Below are 18,626 nucleotides of genomic sequence, written 5' to 3'. Positions count from 1 at the left end.
AACATTAAAGTTGTGAAAATGACATGATCGTGAACCTTAATAAAGTGTTTGCCATTGTAAAGACTATAACTTTATCCCACATATCTCATTTTCATCTACATTAATTTCAATAAGCTGTCTAACTTGATTAACATCTATAAGGGAATACACTGAGCTTTAAAACGGAAGGCACAAACAATAGGGAAATACTTGTTTTCCTAATTAAAATGCTTGCATTTATGTCTACAATGTGTTAAGAGAAATAAAACATTCTCATCGCAACAACTAAATAAGGATCTAAATCATAAGTTTAGAAATAAAAATTAAAGAATCAGTGAAGTAGCTAGGAGAAACTCTGGGGGCTGTGAACGTCACAGTTTGTGTGGTGTGACATCCTGTAAGCTGGCATATATACCACATCCTGTATAAACAATATGAAGTGCATTGACACAGATAGAAATTAGAGATAAATGTGTAAGATTAGGGTAAATGTACATCAGAACCTCACTTACACTTAATGTGTGGAAGAGGCCTTTTGTAGTTCTTTGGGGTGGTAAATCTGTGAAAGAAGAACACAGACATCTTGACGAGCAGCATGAAGAGGTACAGTCTCAAGGTACAACTGACACATACTCAATTTGCACTGCGTATGCAGTCTATTTGAGGTTGGTATGTGGTGTTGAAGTAGCACAGACTCATTGAGCTTTCACACAGTATGCGTCTGCAGTCCGCTGAACCGCGGCTGTTTACCACAAACACAATATTTATCCATTATTTACTGAAAATGCTTTTTTAGCATTGGGATTCTCTTTTTATACAGTAGAGTAATACAATCTTTTCTTATTTATGTTTAAATGCAATAAATATAAGCAAAATATTGTTCAATGTGTTTTACTTTGGCACTTGCTAAACATAACCTAGAGTCTACTTTTCTTACATTAAAAAGGTAGTAATAAAACATTCTAAATTAAAATCGTACCACTGACAGAAACAGTCAGCTCTCCTGCCTTTTCTTTTGCATTTAAATCTTTATCACAAGCAATCCTGCGGTTCATTAAGATGTTTTTTTTCTACCTCCGAGTACCATCTATTTTTGCCTTGTTTAGTCTATCTAAAAGTGCACTTTTCCTTGTTTTAAGTGGCTATATGTTTTTCTCTCTCTCTCTCTCCTCTCTTTCTTTCTCTAACACCAGTCAGGAGCAATGCTCTTAATTTCGTTGTATGCAGAAAAATACAATGACAATAAAGGCGTTCAATTCAGTTACATTTTCGTATAAATCCATGTTCATTTTTACAGCGAACAATGTGCTGTCATTTTAATTCAGCGTGTGCAGCACAGGAAAAATAGACTCGGTGTGGAAACAATCGCTGTACTGTTGCAGACGCACCACTCCTGAAACCCACTACCGGACCGCAGTCGCGTGCAACCTTGGGCAAGGAAAAAAAAGACGCACCGCATTTGCACTGCAAACAGAGTATGTGTGAACCTGCCACAACGCCCAGAAAGGAACTGAATGATTAGTAAACATTTATAACAGGGCTGGTTCTACACATTAGGAGGCCCTAGGCCCCCACTCCCAGTAAAAAGCACTTGAAATAAATATGATTCCTAACCTTTTTATTTATACAAAATGTAATTTTAAATTTTATATATTTTCACTTATATACAGTACAAATGTTTGGACACATTACTATTTTTTAATGTTTTTGGAAACAAGTCTCTTATGCTCATCAAGCCTGGATTTATTTGATTAAAAAATACTGAAAAAAAACAATAAAATTGTGAGTTATTATTACAATTCAAAATAATGGTCTTCTATTTTACCATACTATAAAATATATTTCTGTGAAGTTGAATTTTCATCAGCCATTACTACACTTTTCAGTGTCACATGATGCTGCAGAAATAATTTAATGCTGATTTATTAACAATGTTAGAAACAGTGCTTAATGTTGATTTTATAACCTGTGATTGATTTTTTGATGATTAAAAAGTTGTTTAAAAATAAAAATATATAAATATTTTATAACAATATTAGTCTTTACCATCACTTTTTATCTATTTAACACATCCTTGCTAAATATTATTGTTTTTTTGTTGTCTCCCCACTTCAGTAGATAACCATAACTGATTTTATCATTTTTCCTAGCTGGGTATTGGGCAGGATTTCCTTCTCCCATTTAAATCAATATTGACTACAGATATTGTCATATTATTAATATCAATAATATGATATTAGCTATGTATTGCATTGTTACCTTAAATATGATATATATACACAAATCAAGTGGAAGAGAAGGACACCAAGTAGAAAAAAAGTTAGTTTCTAGTTGAAACTGAAATTATAAGTGTTATGTTAGGCTAATCCTATCAGCAGAATTTAGAAGACACATATCTGATATCCTTTATTTAAAACATTAAAAAGATGTTCTAGTGCTTTTTAACTTTGTATACAAACTTCCCTGCTTTTACTTTTGCAGCTATTTTGCTAGTCAGCTCCCGACGCGATGTCATTCATTTTACGCGCAAAATGAAAGTGTCGAGTCTGGGTGCGTCAACGGCGCTCGTGCCCGGCGAAACAGACCAATTTGAAAAACTAACGGAATGCATAGACGATATATATACAGTATATATATATATATATATATATATATATATATATACACACACACACCTGGATGACGAGTAATTTCTTACTGCTAAATTCTGAGAAAAAAAAAAAAAAGGTGTTAATTATTGGACCTAGGTACGTATTTCGCATCTCGCTAAAAAGTGCCCCAGGTACATTTATGCCATGAGACCAAGTAGAATATTAGTTTTGTTTCTTTCTTATTCTGAGGCCACTATAGCCACCAAATCCAGTCTGTGTCCAGATCTGATGGTCACTGCAGTCACCCGAATCCAGTCAGTCTCCAGTCCAGATGGTCATCATCAGGACCTAGAGATGACCTCTGCAGCCCTTAATGTCAGCGGAAATCTGGACAACTAGATGAGCCCCATAGACAGATCCCCAGTAAAGACCTTGTCTCCTAGACGACCATGAGGACAAGACCACATGGAACCAGATGAGTTCTCTGCACAATCTAACTTTCCTGCAGCATGGAACAAACTGCTTGTTTCATCTGGCCAGAGGAGAACTGGGCCCCTGACTGAGCCAGGTTTCTCCCAAGGTTTTGTTTTCTCCATTCTGTCACCAATGGAGTTTTGGTTCCTTGCCACTGTCGCTTCTGGCTTGCTTACTTGGGGACACTGAATTTCCAGTGATATCGTCGACTTGATTGCACAGATACTATTTTAAACTGAACTGAGCTGGATGATGACATCACTGAATTCAATGATGAACTGCTTTTAACAGAAAACTGAATGTTTACTATTGTCCTTTTGCATTATTGACACACTATTTTTCTATTTAATACTGTAAAGCTGCTTTGACAATCTGAATTGTTAAAAGCTCTATATAAATAAAGGTGACTTAGACTTTGAATTCTGAACTTTGGGTTTTACTTTATTTGCATGCTACACAAACTGTATACTGATTTGTTGTTTTTATTGTAACTGTTTTATAGCAAGACATGGAAATAACATTTAAAAATGTAGCTCATTTTCAAGAACCATGATACCATGAAAATTCATGATACATTTCTTAATGAATTTACAGAGTTAGAAAAGCTTTAAGCATTAAGTCATTCATTAAGTCAGAAAGAAAAATAAGTTATTTTCCTTTCTTTATTTTCCTATTTTGAAATATATCTCAAACAAGAAAAAAAAGTAGGACATATAATGTGTATAAAGTTTGCTCATTTCTGTGATTGTTTTATGTGAGTGACAAATTGTTGGTGGGAAGAAATTGAAATGTTAAAATGAAACATCGCTTATGTAATGTTGTTTGCCATGTGACACAAAACATGTTTTTTAGGCAATAGAACCATAAAATACACTAAAACCACAAAATAAAATCACAAATCTTCAGTAAAGTCCTAATTTTCAGAATCCATAAGATTACACAGAACAGACCCAATTTAACTCTTTATTCAGCAATCTTCATCTCATTCTCAAAAGTGAACAAACATCAAATCCTGCACTTGTAACTTATTCAAAAAGTGGCACCTCAAGAAGCCTCATGGCAGTTATATCAAATGGCCCTCCATCATGACCTCACCATGAATGAATGAAAAGTTGGTGAAAGCAGAAAAAATATTCCTATATAGACTAATATTTAATTTGCAAAAGAACACAATTAGACAAGCCCTCGGCACAGATCCTCAGTGAAGACCTCAACAACTAGACAAGCCCTCGGCACAGATCCCTATGGCCAGCTATAAAAACGCTGTGCAAATTTTTTTTAATAATATCAGTACACAAATCTGACTGTCATGCTTTATCATTGATCTATTGGATGGGCAGAACTATCTGTTCAGATGGATGAGTTTGAGAAATTTATTTATTTTTGCTATTCTGTTAAGTGGAATACAAATTACAAACATCTCTTTTACAATTGTTTTGTGTTTCATGCATTACATGTAGACTAAATTCAGTTGTATGTGTATGTGGACATGCACCAGTCTTATTTAATGAACAGAACGAAAGAGAAAGCTATATAAATAAAAAAACAAACAAACAAACAAACAAGTAATTAGCAAAGAAAGCAACCCTGCCAGATATGCAAATTAGTCCAGGATTCTTTAGCACAGGGTCTCGAAAGACAAACACAGAAGAGAATGCAAACATTACGCAAACTCTGAATTGTTGTCCATGATGGTTCTGTGATTCTGTGGTCTGTTTTTCCCTCCCCACCTTTCTGCTTGCCTGCACTCACCTTGCACTTATTGTTAAGTGAATTGAATGTGATTAAAGTTGTGACAAAATGTTCAAGAATTGTGAATTCAATATGATATTTTCTTGACTTTGCAAGTTAGAGATATTTTTATTTTCTGATTAAGCATCAGTATGATTTTTACCAGATTAGACTGCATGCAAATGTAGCTTTGTTCCATTTCAAATTAAGGTTCTTCTTGAAGGTAAATATCAACACCATGACAGACAACATGAAGACAAAAATCCTTTCTCTTTAATTTTTTTTTTTTTTCAAACCATACTAATATGTTTTATGTGAAATAAAATGTGTTTTGTGTCCAATTTACTGAATCCAGCATCTGCAGGATTAAAATTGAGAAGCACTTCTGTAACTCCTCCTCCATGCAGTTCATGACTGTTATAAAAGGTCCTCAGCAGCATTCATACAGATACTGTGAGAGTGTGGAAGCGTGTGACTTCAGTGCACAGTAAGTACTTATGATGAACTGTTTTGGCTAATTGTGTGTAATGGTTTACAGTCCTCTTTATTCATGTCCTTGACTGACAAGTTTCTACTAAACAGTATATAACACTTCAGAGTTTTCCTAAATTGACTGAATATTATTCTTGGTTAAAATCAATAGATTATTGATGGGTGTTCGTAATCACCAGCATATAACACCTATTTTAGCCACTTTACATTGGCTTCCAGTTCACTACAGGGTCGATTTTAAAATTACTTATCTTAGTATATGAAGTCTTGCACAATCTGGTACCCTCTTATTTAACTGATCTTTTACATGTACACAAATCTCAAAGGAATCTAAGATCATCAAATCAGATGATTTTAGACGTCCCTAGGACAAGATTAAAACTGAGTGGTAACCGGGCATTTTCAGTGGTGGCCCCAAAGTGTTGAAATAGCTTGCCTTTATACCTTAGGTTTACCTACACTGGGTTCTTTAAAAAAAAAAAAAAAAAAAAAAAAGCCTTTGGTTCAACTCATTGATTTAACAAAGTGGCTCTCCTTCTTTTCTATGATGTTTGTTCTACTTGCTTATTTATTACTCTTTTTCTTCCTGTGATGTTGGTCTCCTTTTTATGAGTTGCTATTGTACAGCACATTGGTCAACCCTGTGTTGTTTTAAATTTTGCTCTATAAATAAATGAAACAAACAACAATCAATTTTGGAAGCATATATGGAGTATAAATCAAAATATTTATTTATTTATTTGTTTGTTTGTTTATGTGAGTACTACAGTGTTGACTTTTCCTAGCAATTTTTGCCTAATGCTGAAATCTGTATTTAAAAACACAGATGAAACTGACATTTTTGTTAAGCAGTCAATGTCAACAAAAAAATTACAAAAACAAGAAATTTGTATGTAACAAATGTTTTCAAGGTGAAGAAACGTCTTAGGTTACGTATGTAACCCCAGTTCCTCGAGGGAACGAGACTCTGCGTCCGAGAACCGGCTCTGAATTCAAGTGAAATCTGTCCAATGGATGGGCGAGACGTCATGGGCGAGGTGACGTAATGACCAGCTGGCACAAAAGCACGTGTGGTGAAACCGGCGTCAGCCTCTGGAATTAAGCAAGCGCTGGCAGGGATGCCGGAAGTGCGGCATTGAGACGCAGCATCTCGTTCCCTCGAGGAGCTGGAGTTACATATGTAACCTAAGACGTTCCTCTTCAGGAACGAGATATCCACGCTGCCAGACTTACCAGTCCCTGCCCAGTGTGTATCCCTGCGGAGAACATCTAGGGCGAGAGGATGGAAGAGCCTGGAGTGGCCCGCATGTCCAGGCCATAGAACCTGACAAAAGACAGGGACTTAGACCATCCCGCAGCGTTGCAGATGTCATGTATTGGGACACCTGCAAAGAAGGCCTTGGAGGCCGCCACACTCCTAGTGGAATGAGCCTTGACTCCCATCGGCGAAGAGAGGTCAGAGGACTCGTAGGCAGTGTTGATGGCATCCACGATCCACCGACTGAGAGTCTGCTTTGTAGCAGGCAGACCCCTCTTAGGGGGACCATAGCAAATCAGCAGTTGGTCTGCCCTTCTCCACAGGGCAGTTCTGTGGACGTATGCATCCAGTGCTTGCACTGGACACATACAGTTAAGCCTTTGCTGGTCAGGCTCCCGAAAGAGAGGTGGACTGAAGGCCTGCAGTACGACAGGCTGTGGTGTAACAGAAGGAACTTTGGGGACGTACCCTGCATGAGGGTACAAAAAAGGCTTTGGCCATGCCGGCGCAAAGTCCAAGTGAGTAGGGGCCACTGACAGGGCCTGCAGATCCCCAACTCTCTTAAGAGAAGAGATCGCCAGAAGAAACAGTCTTCAGGATGAGATTGCGATCAGAGACCTCCTCCATAGGCTCGAAGGGAGGCCTACAGAGAGCATCCAACACCACAGCCAGGTCCCAAGGGGGAAACATAAACCTTCAAGGTGGAGTGGGTTAACCCTGTGGAGAGTCGAGCCTGCAAGAACTCCAGTACTGTACCAACCAGGCAGTTAACTGGGGTCGAGCTGGCGATCTCCGATCTTCATCACCATGAAGTGAAAAGTTTCCATTTCAAGGCGTACAGTTTCCTCGTTGAGGGACCTCTGGATTGGAGGATGGTCTCAACAACCTCGGTTGAGAGACCGGAAGCTATGAGCTGTGCCCCCTCGGTGGCCACACCCACAGCTTCCATAACTCCGGGTGGGGGTGCACAAGGGTGCCTTCTGCCTGAGGAGATCCCTCCTGACGGGAATCTCCCATGGAGAGCCGTCGAGGTGAGAAATCAGGTCCGAGAACCATACTCGGCCTGGCCAGAACGAGGCTACTAGTGGCAGTCGGACCCCGTCCCGGCGCACTCTCGCCAGTACTCCGGGAAGCAGAGCAATCAGGGGAAAGGCGTACAGATGAAGCCTCGGCCATGCCTGTACCATGGCATCCAGCCCCAGTGAAGCTGGATGAACTAGAGAGTACCAGAGGGGACATTGTGCTGTCTCCTGAGTAGCGAAGAGGTCCACCTGTGCCTGGCCAAACACTCTCCAGATCTGCTTCACCACCTCGGCCCTGTTTGGAGTTTTCCCTGGGACCACACAAGGATCTGGTGCACCAGCCTGTACAGGGGGCGCGACCGCAGACCTCCTTGGTGGTTGATATAAGGGACCACCGCTGTGTTGTCGGTGCGCACCAAAACATGGTGATCTCTTAGGTCTGGGAGAAAGTGTTTCAGAGCCTGAAACACGGCCAGCATCTCCAGCCGGTTGATGTGCCAAGTGAGATGATGACCCCTCCACAGACTGTGGGCAGGGTGGCTACTCATGACCACTCCCCAACCGGTCCATCGCTAGCGTTACGCTGCGACATGGAGCTCCCAGCACCAGGCCCTGAGACAAGAACCAAGGTTGTCTCCACATGTCTAAGGCACGTAGGCACCGCCGCGTGGCCTTGATCATGCGAAGCGGGTTTCCCCTCGGGGAGAACCCCTTGGTCTCGAGCCACCACTGTAGGGGTCTCATGTACAGCAGGCCAAGAGGTATCACGTTGGACGCAGCTGCCATCAGACCCAGCAGTCTTTGAAACTGCTTGACAGTGAGTGACTGGCCCTCCTTCACTCTCCTGACTTCCGTGAGGATCGACTCGATCCGAGCAGGGGACATACGTGCCTGCATCGTGGTCGAATCCCACACCACACCAAGATAAGTGGTTCTCTGTAATGGAGAAAGCACACTCTTCTTGGCGTTCAGTCTTAACCCCAACACTTTCATGTGAGCGAGAACAACATCTCGATGTTGAGCCGCCATCCGCTCTGAATAAGCGAGAATCAACCAATCGATGTAATCGAGTATGCAGATGCCTCGTAGCTGCAACGGAGCTAATGCGGCATCCACTCACTTCGTAAAAGTGTGGGGTGAGAGTGCTAGGCCGAAGGGAAGAACCCGATACTGGTAAGCTTTGCCCCCGAAAGCAAACCTCAGGAACTTCCTCAGGAGATATGGAAGTATGTGTCTTTTAGATCGATTGTGACAAATCAGTCCTCGGACCTGATTTGAGACACGACCTGTTTGAGTGGAAGCATCTTGAACTTCAGTCTGAACGGAGATCTAAAATGGGACGCAAACCTCCATCCTTCTTTGGAACTATGAAGTACCGGCTGTAGAACCCGGACTCTCTTTCATGAGGAGGAACCACCTCGATGGCCCCCTTCCCTAAGAGAGTATCTACTTCTCGTTCCATTACCAGAGCCTGCTCGGGGCACACCAGAGTGAAACTCACCCCGTTGAATCGAGCCGGAAGAGAACCGAACTGGATTCTGTAGCCTCTCTCTACAGTGTGCAGGACCCACTGAGACGCATTTGGCAGTAGTTTCCATGCTGCAAAATAGTTTACTAAGGGAACCAGTCTCTCGAGACTGGCCTCTGGTGTAATGCGGCTAGTTCGGCGCCCTGGAACGGCACACCGGCAGGGAAAGGCCGCTTCAGAGACCCCTGAAGGGGTGGCGAGCATCTCAGCTGTGCCCTGGAACACCGTACGTGGCAGGGTTAGCAGACCGATCTCCTGAGGGTGCGAGGGAGAGACGGGCACCATGTGCTGCGGTGATCGCCGCTCTCCCCCAGCAGGGTCTACCCTCATAAGCCCTGGGCCACCAGCCTCAGGGCTTCTTGGCCAAAGACCTCTTTGCCTGAAGAACTTTGCCTCATCTAACTTCTTGAGCAGGTCAGCCAGGTATGCCTGCAACACCGCCATGGTGTGCAGACACGAGCCAGCCTGACTTGCTGCCACGTACTCCTTGCCCTCCAGCGTTGATGATGTGCGCAGCGGCTTGGTGGGCAGGGTCGGAGCCTTCAGAGACAATGCTGCGTTGGGGGACAGATAGCTTGCGAGCGTCTGTTCCACACGCAGCATCGCTCTGTAGCCGTACTCACGGCTCACATTACCATAGTAATCCGTGGAGGCGACTAAGAGGCGGGCGGGCTTTCCCCACGACCTCGACACCTCAGAAAGCGCTCATCCAACTTGCCTCTCTGCGGCTCGACATGACACACGGCCAGCCAGTTGAGACTTAACTTGGCCACGGCACAAGTGACCACCTCCACAAGCTCCTCATATTGGGGCGAAATAAAAAAAACAAAACAAAAAAAAACACACTCAAAGGTGACATATTCTCTTTCCATTTGCTTAACACATCAAGAAGTCCACACCCAAAGAGGAATCAGATTTAAGGTCAGAAATCTTACTCTGACACTTTACAGCTTATAATTTATATTATATTATTATTATTAAAAAAAAAGTTATAAGTGTGTGATTTGTGGACGAGTGAAAATGTCAGAGAACGTGGACCCTTTTCACTGTGATGATGTGTTTCCAAAGTTTAACAACATCATACAGTTTTTCCTATTGCAAATTTTTATGTAATGTTGTAACAGTTGACTGGAACAAACTAACCTACAGCGGTTACATGAACCAAGCTAGACCCAAGGAGCAAAGGCAACATGAGGGCTACTTACAGTATATCAAACAATAGGGGGTCACATGACATAAACCAACCAAAGAAATCCTGACACATACAAAGGAACCAACGAGAACAAGACACATAAACCAAACAACCAATAGCAGGATCACATTAGGGCAAGGGAAACACATGACACGACAGGAACCATGACTATGAACAAAACATTTATAAGACAGCACTTTGTGTTATATTACTTTACATTAAATTATAGAAACTTAGTTAACCTAATACTACTGTATGACTGTTTTATAATACAACAACTGATGGCAAATTTGACATCTTTCTGTCTGTAATCAATGTCTCAATGTTTTTTTCCTATTTTGGATAGGAATCAGTTAAACACTATCTTTAATTTTTTTTTTTCTTTCTCTATTGGAAACACACTACACTAAATGAAGGCACAAACTGATCAAATGTAAACCTTCAATGCAATTTATCACTTTTTAGATAAAAATATCTGTCAATTGTAAAATGCCTTTATTACTTTCAGGATACCATGAAAGTCTCAATAATTAACTCGCAATTGAATGAATGCAAAACAAAAAGTTCCTACCCTCCATCACTCTGTGTTTTGACAGAACTTACTAAGTTAAGGATCTTTGGTCTGTAATAGATGGCTACACAGAACATAAACTTCATCACCTGGAATGTTAATGGACTTAAAACAGAGAGCAAAAATTTCAAGAACTACAAAATGCAGACATTGCTTTCTTACAGGAGGCACACATCGAAACATAAGACGAACATATAGAAGACTATAAAGATGAATGGCATATTTTCTACACAAAGTACACCTCCTCCAGCAAGGGAACAGCCATACTAGTGAGGAAGAGACCAGATTATGAACACGTAAGTGATGAAAAAGATACTTGTGGGACTTGTGTTGTCTTGAAAAGTAAACTGGATGGCCAGCTGTACACTCTGGTCAGTGTTTATAACCATGAAACAGACACAAAAACCCTTGATAATCTTTCAAGATACCTACAGTCAGTGACCACAGGGCTGTTGGTGATCGGTGGAGATTTCAACAGTTCTCAATCCATTTATTGACAAAAAAAAATGTAATACAAGCAATAACAAAAAGAATGGAAATCACTGTAAACTGCTCTTATCTGTGGACAAGTTCATGAAATCTCTTCAGCTGGTTGATGTCTGGAGAAGAAAGAACCCCATAAATCAGGATTATACATACTACATAAAAGACTCTCCTGTATCCAGACTGGATTACTTCTTTGTTCCAGAAGAATGTATGTGGTGTGTCAGAAGTTGTGACATTAGAAAATCAGAGAGGCCTGACTATCAGCCTGTGTCTATAGAGATCAACAACATCCCCACAATGCCTTTTCAAAAAGATCACCAGATACAAGTAATCTTCCAACAGCTGAATCTAAAATGCATCTTCTGACAAATGAGATGAATTTGTTATTGGATGAAGAAAGCTCACATGCAGTCAGTGAGGTTGACATTATGTCAGCAGTAAATTCTCTTCAGGTCAGACATACCGAGACCAGACGGCATCCCGGTTTCCTTCTACAAAGACAACATTGAAGATTAATTCCAGAATCCACAGAGGTACATTTAACTGCTCTGAGAAACACTTCTATGAAACTGTAAAAAGTCCACACTTTTTTTACATTGACTACCTCATTACAACTATTCTGGCAAAACGTCTGGATGATTTTTTGGAGTCTCAGTCAAAATGCCGAGGCACCAAAAAATTCAGCTGCTGTCATGATCACTCCCAAAACATTCTGCACTGAGACGAGGTTGTCTCCTATTCAGGATGAGATAGAAAAGCATAAGCGGTCAAACCCGACTCCATATCAGAATTTCTTCATTGTGAAAAACCTTCTCAGAGATGCACCAGAAGTAGATACTGAATCTGCAGAGGTTTCAATCGAGAGAGACAAACTGCTGGATCAGGGCTGCCCACTGACCCCAGTTCTCATTACGCTGGCTCTGAAATGCTTTGCCTCTGCATTAGCTGGGAGTTTAAAACAGCATGATATTCTGGTTTTCAAAGAAAGAGTGATACTTTGCATCCAAACTGCCCTTGAGAATGTAATAGCTGCTGTCAGGAACAGAGCTAATGAGGTGTTTTACATTAAGAAATTATACAGAGGACATTTTAAATGGCAAACAATTCTTGGGAAATAAGTCTACGGCCGAGGACTGTAAAAAAAGGGAACCAGAAACACTGGTGAATAACATTTGATCTAAAATGGACAATACAGAGAGTAGAGTAGAGGATGGTGGAAGGTGAGGATCATGAAAACAATCCAGATCTCATTTGCTGATGTGTTTTTAATTATATATATATATATATATATCCCACCGAATCAGGGAGGGTTAATAACTGGCCAGAAACTGTGGCGAAAGCTTTAGCGCTTGTACAAGCAGATTTATTACAATTCACAAAGACCAATCTTAACATAAAAGAATGAATATCTAAAACACTAATACCGACCTCATTTTAAAAGAAAAAGGAAACGTTAACAACAAACCACAGGGCTCCAACCGGGCACAACTAAGTGTGAAAGTGTACAACCATTAATTGAAATTCAAAGTCCAATACTGCACAGCAATCACAACACTCGAGAGAAAATACAAGTCACCAGGAACAACAGAAGAACCCACCACCTCACCAGTTCCAGTCACACCCATGGAGGAGACCCTGCAGCTGCCATGGAATCAGGGCGGAAGACAACTAAAGAAAAGACGAAAATTACTAATATATTATATATATATATCTCAATAGTCGTGCTAGTCCTAAAACACAACTTATTGTAAATACCTTAAATTGAGCATTTTCATTAATACATTCTTTAATCCAAGCAAATACCTTTAAAATAACTGGATCTAAGAAAGAGGAATTAAAAACCAAAGGGTGGCTCTCCTTTAAGAGACCTATAAAACAAACTTTTATGAAAACAACCATCTTCATAAATGTTCATAAGAAAACACGTAATCATTCTTATTACCTGTGAACATAATTAATTCACACATCATTCATCAATTCTGTGGACTGCGTCGCCAAGCCAAACACCAGTAATACAAGCGGGGTTCTGAAACACAACAACAAAATAAAACTTTTTCACCCCACATAGTCTACTACCTTCTTTATATTTTCTCATTACCTCAATAAAAAACTCATACATGAAGATACTTCATGCCCACATTTAATTAAATGAAAATGACCTAAGGACACAACTTACTCTAAACATGTGCAGCATAAAACAACTTGACATCAATGTCTTTGCTTAAACAGAAACAGCTCTCGTGACTACAATACATTCATCAAAATAGTCACTATTAAAACAGAGTTGAGCACAAATTACCTGATATGAGCGCACACTTGTTTGTAGCATCAATAAATGAATGAGATCAGGAACGCGTCTATTTATAGCACGTACAGACGTAAACCTTACGCTACCCCACGGACTTATGGGAAGTGTAGTCCCGAATTCACACTTCTCCCCGTTACATATACATATATTTTGCACTGAGTGTAGAAATTTTGTGTGAGCCACAATTTGTGCCAATGCAATTAGAATAGACATCTGACTAAAAGACAAGGCTAGCTCAACCAGTGACTTTCTGTGACTTTCATCCATCCCATGACTTGATAATTTGACTGGTCAACATCTTAATTTACTTTAAAAATTAATCAAATTTTTCAATCAGAGCTAAACATGCTGTTTTGTTGTTTTCTTTTCCCCCCTCAACCTAGACTGACCATGTATGCAGTTGTTACTCTGCTGGACTCAGATGAGGTGATGGTGGCACCATCACATTGGTTGATCCTAGACAAGAAACAATGTTACTGGCCCCCATTCAAATCAACAGAGAAGTGCATGGAAGCTGTTCAGAACAGAATTACAGCTGAAACAGGAGGGAAACCATGGGATAAATTAAATATTAGCTTTCACAAAGAATATGGTATGGTAATAACCGTTTAAATTTGAGATTTTGTACTATCGATTAAGTTCTCAAATAATTCAAAAATATTTATCTTATTACAGTTACTTTCGATAAGGCAAAAGAGGGGCAAAAAGAAGTTAAAGAAAAGAAAGAACGGTAAGTAACAGATACTTATTCAAACAATTTTACCTTTCAAAAGGTCAGAATTCATTTGTGCAGTTTTGTTTAAGTGTTGTTTATTGTCATATAAAGGTCATTTCTACTAGCCACTGGATTCTCTGGAATGCTAAAAAGACAAAGACTTGAAAGCACTCAAGAAATGTTAAAACATCAACATCCTCTTGCACCAACTGCATCTACATCCAGAATGTCAGCTGATGGTGAGTCAACTTCTTTTGTCATAATCAGTTTGAGAATTTGTTTTCTTTTTTGTAATTACAGCACAACTCATTTTACACAACAGACAAGAATGAGCTCCTCCAAATGATGAGAGACATCAAGTTCACAGTTCAAGATAACAATGTTATGTTAAAGAAACTACTCAAAGACAATACAGTTCCTGAGGTCCCCAGCAGTACCAGCATTCCTTCTAAAGACGATGAAACAAACCTAAATCTGCCTCTTAGAACCCTTGAAGATGTGGCCAGGATTGAAAGAGAGCTCAACGATGCAACAACACGCCAAAAATATGTGAGTTAACACAGTATTTAAAGAAAAGGATAATGTACACTCAGCCACCCATTACAGCAAAATAAACTCTCACCTGTACCACCTGTAAGGGGTTTATTCTGCAATGACTGATTATCCTGCTTATTCCACAGCTACTTACTAAATAAACAAACAAATAAAACAAATGGACAATAAAAACTGTTATAGTATTAATGCAAATTCAGTATTACTCTTCTACGGTACTTACACAGTTTTGTGGTCTATATTCAAAATATTGTTTTATAAAATATTTCATAGTATTCCAAAAAAAGTAATAATGATAAACAATTATAAAATATATAAAATATTATTTGTTTTTACAGGTAAAATATCTGTCAAGGATTAGAGGTTTTGGGCAAAAGGACGTGATGAAGAATATTATGCACAAAGTCCTGTTAGACGATCTGGCTATACAGTTTAACTGGCAGGGGAGAGGAGATAAAAAGCCCTTTGCTAAGCTTATTTTAACAGATGTGATCAGAGGTAAACACCACTGCATGTACACTTCCCACATACACATAGAAATTATGCATTTACTCGTGTTTTGTATGTATTCAATCACTTGGTAAACTTTGTGATGTTTACAAATTTCATATACCTTCTTTAGATTGTAAAAGAGCACCTGTGAGTATGAAACACTGCCATCCAACAAATTACCAGTGAATTCTTCATTGGGTTTCCTCTTTCAGATGCTGCATCAAAACAAAGTCTCATGAGGGAAGACTGTGATACTGAAATAAAAAATTATTTGTGGTCTATAGCTGATCGAATCGGTCGGAGGAGACCAAGAGATTATGGAGGTGAGTTATAAATATTATGTAATGTTATCTCACTTTCTATTGGTTGATCTTCTCAAAACTTAGTCAAAGCAGACTTCTATGTTAAGAAACCTGCAATCATTTGTTTAATAATCATTGTATACTTTGTATAAATACCTCCTAGCACCTTCAGGTATGACCTTTCCCACACCGCTGGACAGTGTCTTCCAGTCAGAGATTGGAATGTATTTTACTGATGAATGAGTTTTAGTTCATGTAAGCTTAACTGCCTTTACATTAGACATTAATTTTGTGAAAATAATGTGTGCACTAATTGAGCTTGCCACTGTGTACTTCATATATTGGCTCTTGAGAAAATGCTTATAATACTGTTAATTTTTAATCAGTGTAAATGTATATGGTTAGGGTTAGGCTAGGGCTTTTATATTGTTGTAAGATAAGATAAGATCCATCAACATTTAGCTGACTGGAAGAAATAATGAAATACTGTGGTATCACTGCATGCATGGACAGGTTTTCAGTTGTGGCATTATAGTAGTGGCTTTATTTGCCTGATCCAATGAGGTTCCTTTCCTCAATATCAAATACTCAAATGCAATTAGTTATGGTGTTCAATCCATAGGCTATTTCTTCCTTTTCAATGTAACATAAATAAAATGTAATGATTTCATTCAAAATAAACCATACCTGCACATAACATTTATCTTGATTTTGCCTTTTTTTTTTTTTTTTTTGCTCTTACAATAGTCTTAGTGAAATTCTAGTGACAAAAATGAGATGACAAAAGATGACAAAAATATTACTATTGGATATCATTGCAGTAGGGGAATCTTCAACTGATGCACAACTGCACGGGGAATTAACTTTTCTTTTACTACGGGGCCGTTGAATGCTTGAATCTGATTGGCTGACGAACGTTGTAAGGTGTGCAATTATTTTCAAGGAAACGCACGGCGAACGTAGTTCCAGGCAGGTCTTGACCGCATTACATTACCATATCACTTCGCCAAATGATTTCTGTTATTTCAAAGGTCTTTCAACAGAAAAATAACCAAACCCCACAACACACTGGCCAAACAAATAAATATAGTAAACAAAAGGATAAAAACGACAGATCACGTCCATGTTTTTGCCACAAAATTAGGCTTTATTATGTACAGAAAGCACATACTCTATCTCTCCCGCTCTCTCTCCCTCACAGACCGCATACATAACAGTTACAGTTTACACACATACTAACATACATCGCGCTAATGTTGTTAGCGCTACTCTGACGATTTTATCAGTAAACAAATTAAAAACTACATGATTTCTCACAAGCGAGGTAACAACATCGGTGCTGTTCGTGAACAAAAGGAACTAAGTTTCACTATAACTAGACATTGCTGCCGAACACTATTGCAGGTAATTCTCTCTCTCTCTCTCTCTCTCTCTCTCTCATAACTTAGTTATTAACTGTATGAACTGCATTATTAGTCTGTTATCAACGTTTCAAGCCTCCGTTACTAGGTTTAAAATGACGTTTTGGAATTAGCAACAGAGGCCTTGGATGAGATGGGGAAGAAATAATCCTACTCACAATAGCGATTTAAGTAGAAATAAGTTACCGGACGAATGCCTTGAAATATATCATCCGATCGATGAGGTGTGGCAACCGTAGTATAAGCTGAATAATTGACTTCGGTCCGTTGGAATTAAGCAAAAAATTAAAAAATTAAGAGTTATATAAGTAATATAAGTAACACTTATGTGAATGTATGTGGCGTTGTACAGTACATAGAGACGGCGGCGCCAGAACTGCAGCTGATAGAAAGTACGATACTACGATATTTCTTCAAAAAAGCAGATCGTGGAGACATTTTTATAGTCCACGATCAAAAATCTCTCATATCGAACACCCCTACCCTCGGCAGAAATCGCAGACTGGGGCACCGGACCGCAAGGTAGTGATGGGTCGTTCTTGAACGATTCGTTCTTTTTGAACGAATCTTTAATGTGACTCGGGAAGAACGAGTCGACTCGGAGAGTGATTCGTTCAGTCGCGCATGCGCAACATCCTATAGGTTCTGCACTGAATTAGTTCACCTGTTTTGAGTCGTTCGTTCATCACGTGACAGCCCCATAAGCGTAACCAGTCAGAGCCGGAAAGAGAATTGATTAGTTCGTATCCCCAGTCTTCCGGTTTGAGGCATTCGTTCATCACGTGACAGCCCCATACGCGTAACCTATGCAGTCTGAGGCACTAGCATAGCCAGAAATGTTTAAGTGGGTGGGCCTACATAAAACTGGCTGGGCCAAGTGTCTAGCTTATGAAAACTGCATGTCAAATTGCCAACAAAGAATACAGCACCAAGGTTCATTACACAGTACTTCTAAAGCAAGCTTTAACATTAGTAATTTGTTATGTTAATGCTCATTTCAAAATGTACTAATAGGACATTATTAAAATTAAAAGTTGTATCAAGTTAACAAGTTGTAAGTTGTTAACGTTTGCCTGAGCTAAGGTTAACAAAGATAAATAAACACGGTAACAAATGTCTTGCTAATCCTTTCCACAAAGGACGCATCTGTTTAGCGGATCAAACACTGTACCTATGCTAATATGATGTTTCAAACACGCTTGGTTCAGAAGTTTCCGATCGATAAATCCAGCACCCTCAGGTGGTCTGTCGGGTTTCATTTGTAGACGGTCCGCATTTATTTACTTTTAAATAACCATAACTTGCTCAATTATCTACCGATTTTCAAACGGTTTGATTTGTTATCAACGTCAGAGATGTAGTTATGACACTGCATACATATGAATAATTATAACAATCTGCAATTTCAACATGTTACAGCATTCAGAATTATAGCCACGTTAATAACGTTTGTAAGAAACCAAACCGTTTGTAAATCCGTCAAGATTTCAGCGAGATAAGAAGATTTCCACA

General features: G+C 39.5%; 1 protein-coding gene and 1 long non-coding RNA gene across 4 annotated transcripts; one reads left to right on the top strand and one right to left on the bottom strand.

Moving 5' to 3' along the window:
• The first annotated feature begins 5,228 nt into the window (after positions 1 to 5,228).
• LOC131525209 (uncharacterized) lies at positions 5,229 to 18,380 on the top strand. Of its 2 annotated transcripts, XM_058752580.1 has the most exons (9): positions 5,229 to 5,262; positions 11,003 to 11,134; positions 14,016 to 14,224; positions 14,308 to 14,362; positions 14,459 to 14,586; positions 14,670 to 14,896; positions 15,238 to 15,397; positions 15,604 to 15,714; positions 15,857 to 18,380. In XM_058752580.1, the coding sequence occupies exons 2-9, from the start codon at positions 11,127 to 11,129 to the stop codon at positions 15,934 to 15,936; spliced, it is 978 nt and encodes a 325-aa protein (XP_058608563.1). In that variant the 5' UTR covers positions 5,229 to 5,262; positions 11,003 to 11,126; the 3' UTR covers positions 15,937 to 18,380. The 2 variants fall into 2 exon arrangements, with proteins under 2 accessions (XP_058608563.1, XP_058608564.1); XM_058752581.1 differs by lacking the exon at positions 5,229 to 5,262 and having other exon boundaries at positions 9,948 to 11,134.
• LOC131525210 (uncharacterized) lies at positions 11,935 to 14,162 on the bottom strand. 2 transcript variants are annotated; one of them, XR_009267152.1, is made up of 4 exons: positions 14,022 to 14,162; positions 13,267 to 13,350; positions 13,128 to 13,192; positions 11,935 to 12,992 (listed from the first exon to the last, which is right to left on the bottom strand). It is a non-coding gene; the product is annotated as an uncharacterized LOC131525210 (long non-coding RNA). The 2 variants fall into 2 exon arrangements; XR_009267151.1 differs by lacking the exon at positions 14,022 to 14,162 and adding an exon at positions 13,624 to 13,997.
• Positions 18,381 to 18,626: the final 246 nt, after the last annotated feature.

Source organism: Onychostoma macrolepis, chromosome 19, assembly GCF_012432095.1.
Source record: "Onychostoma macrolepis isolate SWU-2019 chromosome 19, ASM1243209v1, whole genome shotgun sequence".
NCBI lineage: Eukaryota > Metazoa > Chordata > Actinopteri > Cypriniformes > Cyprinidae > Onychostoma > Onychostoma macrolepis.
The sequence above is the reverse complement of the archived record's forward strand: the minus strand, read 5'-3'. Positions and strand labels throughout refer to the sequence as shown.

Bases quoted from the DNA above. Each gene is read 5' to 3' on its own strand.
- LOC131525209 (XM_058752580.1), top strand. The intron at 15,398-15,603 runs GTAAACACCACT...TTCCTCTTTCAG, and splicing joins TTTAACAGATGTGATCAGAG to ATGCTGCATCAAAACAAAGT. The intron at 15,715-15,856 runs GTGAGTTATAAA...AATACCTCCTAG, and splicing joins GAGACCAAGAGATTATGGAG to CACCTTCAGGTATGACCTTT.